Source organism: Podarcis melisellensis (genome assembly GCF_964234715.1).
Source record: "Podarcis melisellensis genome assembly, chromosome: 3".
Lineage (NCBI taxonomy): Eukaryota > Metazoa > Chordata > Lepidosauria > Squamata > Lacertidae > Podarcis > Podarcis melisellensis.
In genome coordinates, this window is record NC_138530.1 from 114,714,459 (window position 1) to 114,727,189 (window position 12,731).

Consider the following 12,731-nt stretch of genomic DNA (forward strand, 5'->3'; position numbering starts at 1 on the left):
CAAGTGTAATTTTCAACGAGGCTATGATTTATGCTTGTTTGTCCTATGTGTTTGTTTATTTATAATGTTGTGAAAACCAATAAAAAAAATTTGGAAAAAAACCCCAAAAAGCTGCGATCGGTTCGCGGAGCATTCTGCACACGCTCAGAGAAGCCCCGTCGCTGCGCCGCACGTGCCGGGACCCTGGAAGCTCGGGGGGGGGACACCCTTACCCACCCACCCGCGGGCCAAGGGGGCGCCCCGTTCCCCCGGAGATCCCGCCCGCGCTTGGGAGCCAGGCCGCCGCCGCCTCCCGCCGCCCCTCTCGAGTCCCGGGAGCGCGGGAGGGAAGCGGCGCTGGCGCGGGGCCGGCCCGCCTCGCTCTCCCTCCCCGACAGCAGCTGGGCTGGGATCACGTCATCGCTTCCGCCCAGCTTCCTCCTCCTGTTGGCGGCGGCGAGAATCCAACATGGAGTAAAGGCAGCGATGGGGCTCGGACGGGGCCGCCGGCTGCTGCTGCCGTGGAGGAGGCGCCCGGGCGCACCGGACGACAAGGCGCCCACGCCGCGCTGCCTCCCCGCGCGCTGAGCCCGCGCTCCCTCGCCTGCCCCGATCAGGCCTTCGAGGGGGGGGGACGGACGGGCGACCGGCCCCCCGCCTGCCTGCCTGCCTGCCTTCTCCATCCCTGCCCCCCAGGCGGCCTTCCCCGCCGCCCGTCCCGTCCTCCCCCCGCTCTTCTCTCGCGCGCTCCCCGCATCTCTCCCGGCGATGTGAAGCCCCGGGAAGATGAGGAAGAGGCGCGCAGCCCCCCAGGCGGCTGGCGGAGGGGGATGAGCTCCGACGGGGAGAAGATGACCGAAGAAGCCCACCCCGACGAGTAAGTGGCCGGCCGCGGGGGGGGGGGGACGAGGGGAAACATCTGGCGGGGGAACATCTGGAGCGCGCGCGCGCTGCTCGGCCGGGGCATCTTCGCCCTTTCCCAAGTCTCTTACCCCCCCCCGACGACGCCCCCTCCTGAGTGGCGAGGCTGGGGCGGAGGGCGCCCCGCTTCTCTTTTTTTGTGGGGGGGAGATGTTGCACGGCCCCCCCTCTCTGGGAAGTGGCTTTTTTAGGGGGGGCGACTTGCGTTTCCTTCGCCGGATGTGCTGGGGGCCGATGCCCCGCGGCGCCCTCGCTCCTTCGCGGTCCCGCTCTGTTCCGCGGCTCGGCCCCCCCCAACGCCCCCTTCGCGTCCGCCATTGCTGCGTCGTGTTCCTCCCCCCCCACCTACCCCTCTTTGAATCGCGCTCATTTGCATAACGCGTTTCCATTCATAAAAAAGAGAGAGAGCGAGAATGCAAGCCGCCCTCCTCGGAGGCCGGGAGTCGGGGCTCTGGCCGCGGGAGAAAGAAAGCGAGCTGGGGTGGTGGAGGGGGGGAGGCCGGGCTTCTCCTGCCGGGCGGATCCGGGCCCCGCCGAGGGGAGAGAGCCAGGCTTCGGCTCTCTCTTCCGCGCGGCGAGGGAGGGCCCCCCCCGTCTGGGCCTGGGCCGGCGCCGAAGTTGCGCTTGGGGGGGGGGGAGCGGGTGGGCAGCAGCAGCAGCTCCCGTCGGCCTGCGAAGCTGCGCAGGGGGCGGTGTTTGTGTCCGCTTGTTACTATGCCACGCAGCCGTCTGCTTTTCTATTGCAAGCCGCCCTGCGATCCTCGGGCGAAAGGCGGCATAGGAAGTGAAAGAAAAAATAACTAGCAGAAGGCGAGGCATGTCGGGCCCCCAGGCGCTGCTCGGAGCTCGTGGTTAGTGTTGCAGCGGATCGGCATCGTGTGTGTGTGTGTGTAAGAGTGGGAAAGTGCGTGCAAAAAAATGGGGGGGCCTTAATTAATTTCAAGCCGCCTTTTCCCTCGAAAGCTTTTTAATTTCCAGACGAATCCCGCGCTTGATCTCCGTGCAACCGCACCTCTCCTGCAAGGCACGGCTTTCCTTTGGCGAGGCGGGGCGGCTGAGGCTAGTAGTGGTGAAAGGTGACTTGCCTCGGGGACACACCTCTCTCTCTCTCTCTCTCTCTCTCTCTCTCTCTCTCTCTCTCTCTCTCTCTCTCTCTCTCTCTCTCTCTCTCTCGGACTCGGCAGCGTTTCCTCCGCACCGCGGCACTTTCCCTCGGCCTGTGTTTTTGTGAATAAGACGGGTTCCCGTTATTGTCACATGATCTTGACATTCATAAATCCGGTAACCTTCAGCCTTCGTTCATTCACCAACTCGCTGTCGTTGCTGCCTTGCCCTTTTCCTGAATAGGGAGAGAGAAGCAGGGGTTACACTCTCTCTCTCTCTCTCTCTCTCTCTCTCTCTCTCTCTCTCTCTCTCTGTGTGTGTGTGTGTGTGTGTGTGTGTGTGTACAGAGAGAGAGAAGAGGCAAACCTGCAGAATTAGGAAATAGGCGCCCTGGTCAAAATAGTCCTTATTGGCACCAGAAAGAGGCCTCGTTTCCATGCTGGAAATGGGAAGTGAGTCACTTTCTCTCCCCCCCCCTTTCCTCCCCCCTCCTCCTTAATGCAACGTTTGATGGTCGAAGGTTTGAAGCGCACATCCGTGGAGAGGATGTTGTTGCTAATTCAGCTTTGTGGAAATGGGGAGGCCTGGAGGGAAAGAGCAGTTCTTACATAAATCGCCCTTGCCCGTTTCTAGCTGGAGTTTGACAAGAGAGAGGCTCAGCAGTTTTGTGAATCGCCTGCTGCTTAGTTTTGTGATCTGTAGCTGCTGCGAAAATAATATGTAGCTGCACTTGACTGCTGCAAAATCCTCTCGGGCTTCTGGGCCTTGCAAAGGTGGAAGGAAGACTGCTTCAACATCTATCTTGCTTGTGGCTTTGCTTCCAAGGCTGCTTTGAATACAAGGCTGTGGTTTATTGTTGGGCCCTGAATTGAAGGGCCTGCATTGTTCCTGAGGTCTTTTGTTCTTCTGATCAAGCCTTAAACTCCTCACCTTGACAGGTTGCTGCTGTGTGGATGGGGAAAGGGCCAGCCAGAGCAAAAGTTTTTACACTGGCTTGCAGGGTTCTCTCTTTTCATGGAGAAGTCTCTTCTTAGGGTGGCAAAATGAAAACTGCTCCTGGGCAACAGACAGTGTAGAAATCATTGGCAGCTTTGTTCTGTTCTCTCTCTCACCCCCTCCCCAAGAAAGTAAGAGAGAAATTCGTTGCTCTTGTGGGAACAATCTGAACTTTGGAGCTTTTTAAAGAATGCTCTGCAAACACTTCTTACACTGTGAGAAAAAGAAATGTGCATTAGGAGTAATGCTGCAAAGTAGGGATAGTAAACAAGGCAGAGAGATTATATATGACCATGTTTTGGGACGTGTGGCAGAGTGACTTAGAACAGCTTTGTAATGTAGTTCAGAGCTGCATTCCCCATATTGTAGATTTGGTAGGAGGGTTGCCACTAGGAAAAAATGGCTGGCTTTCACCTCATAGCTTTGTTTGTAGCTGTTTTGAACTAATTACTCCAGTGCAGCAAAGGCAAATCCCATTAAAATTTAGTTACAGCCACTCATTTTGCTCTCCTCCAAGCTGATGATGCTGGCATGCTGGTGATCAGTCCACTTGAATATGTCCACATGCAATCCAAAGGAATAGCTCAAAGTTAGAATCCAGTGGGCATTTGTAACTAGTCGCCTTATCTGTGTGGCACCTAACCATGAGATACCTTACATCGCACTTACTGTTTCAGCACCACCAACATCTAGAAATGCCGTTTATTCTGTGAGACCAACACAGTTGTTGCAGAATCTCCGTCCCTTTTATAGTAAGCAGTCTGATGCAAACTTATTTGGCATGCGTACAAGGATGATAAAAACAGTTGCCTAGTCCTCTCTACCAATGGCAGTGGCTATTTTGGTTTTGGCAGGGGTGGGGTGTCTGCTATAAGCAACCATTTTTAGCATCCATTTATAGCAGGGTTGGGGAGAGTGTGGCCCTGCAGATGTTGCTGGGCTGAGCTCCCATCACCCCTGACTATGGACCATGCTGGCTGGGGCTGGGGCTTCCAACAAGATCTCTTAAGATCCCAGGCTTCCCATCATTGATTTCACAGTATGGAATGTGCAAGACTTAAAACAAAAATCCTTCCTTCTTGCAGATGGCTGCAAAATATTAGTAGCTGTAAATCAGGACAGCCAACCCTTTCCAGCACAGAGGGCCACATTGACAGTGTTTAATGAACCAGAGGGCCACAGCTAATTCGTAGGATAAATGTAACTGTAAAGGGTAAAGGGACCCCTGACAGTTAAGTCCAGTCGCGAACAACTCTGGGGTTGTGGCGCGCATCTCGCTTTACTGGCCGAGGGAGCCAATGTGTAACTGTATGCTCCAAATATTATTTTTTGGCCTGGCCAGTGCCAGACATGTTGTCCTTTTTCCTGCTAATAGTTGTATTGTAATATTAATGCAGGTGATTTGTTAGACCTGAAAATGGAAATAGCAAATTTGTGTTTCATTCCCTGTTTTCATTGATGCCATTTTTGCCATCGCTTATATTTGGATGCTTAGGGACATGGGTGGCGCTGTGGGTTAAACAACAGAGCCTAGGACTTGCCAATCAGAAGGTCGGCGGTTCGAATCCCCGTGACGGGGTGAGCTCCCGTTGCTTGGTCCCTGCTCCTGCCAACCTAGCAGTTCGAAAGCACATCAAAGTGCAAGTAGATAAATAGGTACCGCTCCGGCAGGAAGGTAAACGGTGTTTCCGTGCGCTACTCTGGTTCGCCAGAAGTGGCTTAGTCATGCTGGCCACATGACCCGGAAGCTGTACGCCGGCTCCCTCGGCCAATAAAGCGAGATGAGCGCTGCAACCCCAGAGTCGGTCACAACTGGACCTAATGGTCAGGGGTCCCTTTACCTTTACCTTTATATTTGGATGCATGAGGATGAAGAACTAGTTTTGTAAATGCAGGGGGGGCTCCATATTGTCTGCTTGAGCTCTAATCTGTTTATCAGGGACATCCCTGTGACGACTGCTTCTTGTTCTTCAGAAACTGAATGTTGTCTTTTCAGCACATGCCGCCTTGTTCAGACATCTTGACTTTGCACAACAGGGAGAAATGTATTGGCTGTTAAAGACTATGTCTTTCTCTCTCCCCCCCTCCCCCTTGATTTAGCTAATACTATTATTGATGGCAGAGATTCTAGGCCATTTGCATGAATATTTACATTTGTTACAGGATTCCATGCACTTGAATACTAACCTAGGTAACTTCCTGTATCCCAGTACATTAATTGACAGTTAAGTGTGCAAGACATTTCCCTTCGGTGCATTATGTTAACCAAGGTTGAATGGGAATGGAAGTATTAAGTCTTTTTACATACAGCTTTCTGTTAGCAATATACCATTTAAATAGCAGCTTGGGGGGGGCTGAAGTTCTCCAATGATTTTAATGTACTTTCTTGTAAATGTTCAATTAACTGATTACTGTTAAGCTTTGGTTTCATTTCCTATTAGAAACAATCTTTAAAAGTAACTGATCACTGTAAGTATTACCAATGCAGACACTACCTAAAATCTTACGGATATGATCTGATATAAAGATATTTTGTGCCGGCATATATAATTCTTCAGGTGTGATATTACCAGCTAGCCTAGTATGCTAACATTGTAAAAAGTACGATTGCTAAAGCATTGCTAAAGGGTAACACTATAACACTAATATTTCCAAGGTTTACAGTTGTGGAAATACATTGTCAAAGAACAACTCCCAAAATCCATATTCTTAAGACTACCACACACAGAATCATTAATGAAATGCATATCTACATAGAAATGGTTATTTTATAAATAGGATTGCAGCCTGTCTAAGCAACAATAACAATAAAAATTTCTAAACGCGCTGTCACTGTTGATGCATTCTGAAGAAGATATTGGTGAACTGCATATTTTAAACTTCTGCCTCATTCAATTTTGCCTCAGTCTGCCTGGTTTGATCTTTTAATGTTCTGAAAGTACTCATAAGACTTCCAGAAAAGAAGGAACTATTTTTCTTCTTCCACTGAGAGGTTTCTCTGAAAAGATTTCAAGGGAAGTTGGAGTTCCTTGAAGGCTTTTTGTGGGGTTGGGGGAGGGGATCTTCAAGAAGATGATCTGACAAGTTGCAAAAAAAGTTTCTAACAGTAAGAGATGTTTGACAGTGGAACGGACTCCCTTGGGAGATTGTGGACTATCCTTCCTTGGAGGTTTTTAAGTAGAGGTTGGAAGGCCATCTGTCATGGATGCTGTAGCTGAGATTTCTGAATTGCAGAGGGTTGGACTAGATGACCGCTGGGTCTCTTCCAACTCTACGATTCTATGATTACAGTGGTACCTCGCAAGACGAAATTAATTCGATCTGCGAGTTTTTTGGTCTTGCGAATTTTTCGTCTTGCGAAGCACGGATTCCCATAGGAATGCATTGAAACCAAATTCCCATAGGAATGCATTGAAACTCGCAAGACGTTTTCGTCTTGCGAAGCAAGCCCATAGGGAAATTCGTCTTGCGAAGCAACTCAAAAAATGAAAAACTCTTTCGTCTTGCGAGTTTTTCGTCTTACGAGGCATTCGTCTTGCGAGGTACCACTGTACTTGGAAGAGTGGTTTGGTTAACGTTAAAGAATGAGGATTGGATGTGTATTCTAGGTTGCATTTAGAATCTTCTGCAACATCCAGAACTTACTTTGCAGACAAATGTATGGCAGGGGCCTAAGGTATAAAGTTTGAAAGAAGATGTATTCTGAAGCAAGAGGTAAAGGTAAAGGGACCCCTGACCGTTAAGTCCAGTTGCAGACGACTCTGGGCTTGCGGCGCTCATCTCGCTTTATTGGCCGAGGAAGCCGGCGTACAGCTTCCGGGTCATGTGGCCAGCATGACTAAGCCACTTCTGGCGAACCAGAGCAGTGCACGGAAATGCCGTTTATCTTCCCGCCGGAGCAGCACCTACTTATCTACTTGCACTTTGACATGCTTTTGACCTGCTAGGTTGGCAGGAGCAGGGACTGAGCAACAGGAGCTCACACCGTTGCGGGGATTTGAACCGCCGACCTTCTGATCGGCAAGCCCTAGGCTCAGTGGTTTAGCCCACAGCAAGAGAGATGTATATAAAACACCTGGATAGCTCAGTTGGTTAGAGTGTGGTGCTGATAATGCAACGGTTGCAGGTTCGATTCCCATATGGGACAGCTGCATATTTCTGCATTGCAGGAAGTTGGACTAGATGTTCCTCAGGGTCCCTTCCTATTCTACAATTCTATGAAAACTCTGGAATTAAAGGATATTTTTCCTTGGAGGTTGGATCCTCCTCCCCTTGCCCTGAAGTGTTAGACATCCTTTGGTCTAGGGTAAATCATGCTTTTAAGTGAAGCTGGTCATTTGTAAGCTGACCTTCACAGTTTTGCTAATTTTGTTTGGAGGTACGGTACCTTTCCACCCCTTCCATTGTAAGATCAGGTGTTAGACTGCAATTCAACAGCTTGTTCCAGGGTTATTCCACTAAGCGGAAGCAGGGAACCTTTTCATCTCCTTTGTTTCCTGCCCCTCCACTCAGGTCACTTTGTCAGGTGAGGAGCCACCCCTGCCATCCCTTGCATGGCACCAGGTCACCCATTTTTTCTTTGCAGTGTGATTTGAGTTCAAGACACACTGCAGAGGAAGACTCCAGCCAATCCGAGGGGAAGCTTGAAGTCACCACTAATCAACTGAGCAGTGGTGACTTAAAGCCCTGCTTGGATCAGCTGCAGCCCAGAGCTCCCAATTGGATAGTAGCCTCATGTGACAAATTGGCATCCCTATGGAGCCCCTAATTAAGGTTCCCCACTGCTGCATTGAGGTCAGTGGCACTTCTTTGGAGTAGGCAACCTAAGGCTGTCGGCCTTAGGAAATAAAATTAACCTGTTTGTGGTACTCTGATGCTGAATGGATAAATAATCCAAAGTTTCCTGTCTGTGAAATCCAAAAGATTGAAACCAGGCTTCCTCAACCTCGGCCCTCCAGATGTTTTTGGCCTACAACTCCCATGATCCCTAGCTAGCAGGACCAGTGGACAGGGATGCTGGGAATTGTAGTCTCAAAACATCTGGAGGGTCGAGGAAGGTCTGATTTAAACCTTAAGTGTGGGTGGGAGTGGTGGCATCGTGGGAACGTTTCTATAAATTGCCATTTAAGGCATAAGCAAGAGCTTGTGTGAGTAAATTAAGGATATAACTGATAATTTAAGAATAATAAAAGTGCTTATTTTCCTTGCTAGCTGCCCACCTAGTAGCAGATCCGTCCACTGAGGGCAGAGCAGGCAAGAGGGCTGTGTCAGATCTGCCTCCGCTGGACCGATTGCAACATCCCTGTCATGCTTACCTGCTTTAGAGTCCTGTTTTATAGGTTGTAAAACTGCCTGGTGTCGGCTTCTGTTTTGTGGTTAAGAAGGTTCTTGCTCAAGGGAATTTCCGGTGGAATAGGAAAGAAGCATGGGAGGCCAGGAAGCTGTCTCCTAAGAATAGGCTGAAGGCTGGAGCTGAGCTGGTTTGAGTCTGAAATTGCCTGCATGGGAATCAAACGTAAGCGTCCCTGAGCTCCTTGGAAGAACATGGCTAAAAGTGGAATGAAATAAATGCATGCCTCTGTATGGGACAATATGGTTTTGTTTTGTTGTTTGTCTAAGACTGGGTGAAAACTCCATGTCCCTGCCGTAGAATGCTGCTTGTAGATGAATGTTTCCTATGTATGTAATCAATTGTAGGTTTAGAAACCTAGACTTGCAATGGAAAAAAAGCCCCTTGCAGGGAAAGCCCTGGAGGAGACGGGACATAGATGGCTGTGAGGCGACAGGGACTTTCATTCTCGACAACTGATTTTCAGGGAGTAAGACTACCAAGAAGTGCCTGACACTCAACCAAGTTTGTGGAGATCATATTTTTGCTGATAAAGAGTTAATTCCAACTTTGAGCAGTGTTTTATTGCCAGCTCACTCTTAGACATAAGACATTTGTTTCAATCTTGTGACATCGGAAGCAGAAGTATTACTGACTTGAAGTTTGCATCTCTATGATACTGGCCTAATATGGGCATAACACTGACTCCCAACAAACCATGGTTTGCAAATAGGGAGCCAGCTGAATGAATACACCAGTGTTTCCCAACCTTGGGTCTCTAGCTGTTTTTGGACTACACTTCCCATCATCCCTGACCACTGGTCTTGCTCACTAAGTATGATGGGAGTTGTAGTCCAAAAACAGCTGGAGACCCAAGGTTGGGAAACACTGGCATTCCTCTTTTCTCTTCTTCCTTCTCACGTCAGTTTATGGAAAGATGAAGTGTCTTGATTCCAGGTTCCATAAAGTCATTTTCCTCCTGTGCACTGGCAGAGTGTGTCCCTATTTCCTCCATTCTCTCCTGCCTCATCCTGCACACCCAGCGCAATGATATTTTTGCTGAGCTTTTCTGCAAAGCTATGGTGGCGGCACTATGCTGCTGCTCATAACTCCCACAGAAAGCCCAGTGCGAGGGAGAAACACGACCTCGAAGGGAAGGGGTCAGTGTTGACTGCCTGATGAGGCTGCAATGATGGGAAGGGCCGTATCTGGGGCACAGCACATGCTCTGCTTGCAGAAGGCCCCGGTTTTAATTCCTGACAGCTCTAAGTGGGATGGTGATATACCCCTTTCTGAAACCTTGGAGAGCTGCAGCCGCTTTGAGAAGGTGGACCTGGTGGTCTAATTCTGTATAAGGCAGATTCCTATGAGTAAGCAAAGCCAGCATGTCTGTTCTCCTGGTCTGATGACAGGAATTGCTTCGTGATATTTCGGTACTTGTGTTAGTAATGGCACATTCTGTGAGAAAGCTGGGGTAAAAACAGTGTTAGAATCTCAGGTATATAAGCCAGGCGCAAAATGGCTTCTTAAGCCAAGGTTACAGTCACCAAAGTGGAATGTCTAGTTGCCATTTTAGCTGGCCCATAAAGAAGGCTGACCGCCAAAAAATTGATGCTTTTGAATTATGGTGCTGTAGGAGACTCTTGAGAGTCCCATGGACTGCAAGAAGATCAAACCTCTCCATTCTTAAGGAAATCAGCCCTGAGTGCTCACTGGAAGGACAGATTGTGAAGCTGAGGCTCCAATACTTTGGCCACCTCATGAGAAGAGAAGACTCCCTGGAAAAGACCCTGATGTTGAGAAAGATGGAGGGCACAAGGAGAAGGGGACGACAGAGGACGAAATGGTTGGACAGTGTTCTCAAAGCTAACATGAGTTTGACCAAGCTGTAGGAGGCAGTGGAAGACGGGAGTGCCTGGCGTACTCTGGTCCATGGGGTCATGAAGAGTCACTCACAACTGAATGACTAAACAACAACAGTTGCCATTTTGGGGCAAGACAGCTCTAAAGTCTTATTTTCCAAATGATGGACTGACCGTGATTGAGTCTCAGTTAAACATCTGGCTAGTTCAGATGACCACCTTGAGCTAGGTTAAGAGCTTTGAAAACACAAAGAAGAAAAGTCCCATGATCCAGGGACAGTCCACGTATTAGTGGCCTGCTCGGACCTCTTTTTCTTTTTTCCCCTTTTTCCCAATTTTTTAAATTAAGTTTCACAAAATTATACACAAACAAAACACACAAACAAACAAACATAAATCATATCCCTATTAAAATTACACTTATTGACATTGTTAAGTGACTTCCTCGCTTTCCCTTAGTTGAATTTCCATGTATATCCTTATAACGGTTTTCCAAATCCTAATTCTTATAAACTTAAAAGGTAAAGGTACCCCTGCCCGTACGGGCCAGTCTTGACAGACTCTGGGGTTGTGCGCCCATCTCACTTAAGAGGCCAGGGGCCAGCGCTGTCCGGAGACACTTCCGGGTCACGTGGCCAGTGTGACAAAGCTGCATCTGGCGAGCCAGAGCCGCACACGGAAACGCCGTTTACCTTCCCGCTGGTAAGCGGTCCCTATTTATCTACTTGCACCCGGAGGTGCTTTCGAACTGCTAGGTTGGCAGGCACTGGGACCGAGCAGCGGGAGCGCACCCCGCCACAGGGATTTGAACCGCCGACCTTTCGATCGGCAAGTCCTAGGCGCTGAGGCTTTAACCCACAGCGCCACCTGCGTCCCCCCTTATAAACTTAGCTTAGTCCAATACCATCCTTACATCTTTTCAATTCAAAATTGTACATGATAAACACAGACCTCTTTTTCTTAATGATGACTGTTCCTGCTCAGGCTGCACAGAAAAAGCATTTTGGTTCCAGAATTCATTTTGCTTGTGCAGATAAAATATAACTGATAGAATTCTAAGAGGATGTGGTATTAGCTTGCAAAAATAGTCCAGATTCAGTTATCCCCCAGGCGTGCACCTCCATGGTGGAGATGTCATCTGCCATCTTGGCGCCCAGGCATCTTCACTTTGTCGCAAGTGGTTGAAAGCCTGGTGCAAAATGTGTCTGGCACCTGGCTAATTTCGAACACTGGGTAAGCAACAGACCTGTGTCTGGATATGCCCTGTAATGGGAATTGGGGTTGCTTGTGCGTAAGTTGCCTCTACTCTTGGCAAAGTTGCCTGGTTAAATCTTTCCCTGGCTGCACAGCCCTTACTCCGCGGCTGTGTCAGTCACTGGCAGAATCCGTCAGTGGGCGTTTCCTGAACTTCTTCCAGCATAAAAGCTCTTTGACGCCAAGTCTCCGCCTAGCCTCTCTGCGCGGAAGTCTTCTGTGCAGGGTGGGCGTGGGCAGCGGAGGACCTATGCTCTCCCCGCTAGTTTCTGTGGAAGAGTCCTGGAGACATCTCTACGAAGCCCTCCCCTGCTCCCCTTTCTTCCTGGTGTCATGCTGATTTCCTTCCTCAGTGGATGAGTTCCCTCTCTCCCTGCTGGGCCCTTCTCCGGCATCGCTGGAGAGCCTTACCTCCACCCCTGGCTCCGATGGCAGTTCCCTGACATGCCCTTTTTGATTTTTTTTAAAAAACACCAATAATAGTATATGGAGGACTTTAACGTGTTTAGTCTGTGTCATGTGCTACCTCAGTGATCTTTAAAAACAGCCTAGGCCACTCTTATTCCAAAATTGCTGATGGGGGCTGAGGGAAGAATATCCCACTTGCATTTCAGTCTCTCTTACTGTTAATTTTACTTTTTTTAAAAAAAAATATAGTTCTAGTCTTTATTGGAAACCTCTTAGAGATTTTATTACAGTTAAGCAGTACATCAATTTTGTTCCATAAATAAAATCCTGTTGCCCGCTTGATTAATTATTGCGTTGGCCTTGCCCAGCCTGTTGCCCTCCAGATGTTTTGAACTACAACTCCCAGCCAGCACAGCTGTTCCATCAGCTCTTTTAAGAACTGTAAAAACCAAACGTTAATGTGCCTTTAATACATGATTTTTGCTGCTGCGTGGGTGGGAGGACATAGGCTGCTGCCGTTGCTTCTCAATGACTCTTGTTGTTAGTATGTTTCCTGAGCAAGAGAACATTTCATGTGCTGCTTTTGTTCTTTGAGCTCTGGAACCAAGCGTCCGTGGATAGCAGTGAGAACAAGCGCAGCAAATCTGAATATAACGTTACTTTGCTTCAGAGGACTCCCAAAGATTGCTCTGTGTGATGTTAGTTCTATCTCTCTCTCCCAGGCAGCCCCTTCCTATGAAATATTATCAATGGCTTTGTAGTAACAGTAATTACCCAGCTGTATTTATCCTCAGGGAGCACTGGCTGTGCGGAGGGACTCCTGTTGTGCTCTCCTGTCGCGACATCAGCCTGCACTTTTAAGGCAGGAAAGGCTGTCC

The 12,731-nt window shown here is 49.0% G+C and overlaps 1 protein-coding gene across 1 annotated transcript in view; it reads left to right on the top strand.

Annotated features, from left to right (window-relative positions):
• The first annotated feature begins 454 nt into the window (after positions 1-454).
• The window catches only part of SPRED2 (sprouty related EVH1 domain containing 2), an 82,081-nt gene continuing 69,804 nt past the window's right edge, over positions 455-12,731 (top strand). Inside the window, exon 1 of the mRNA XM_081906430.1 lies at positions 455-856. Coding sequence (XP_081762556.1) covers positions 810-856 — 47 coding nt within the window. The 5' untranslated portion in view covers positions 455-809. The remainder of the gene's footprint in view (positions 857-12,731) is intronic.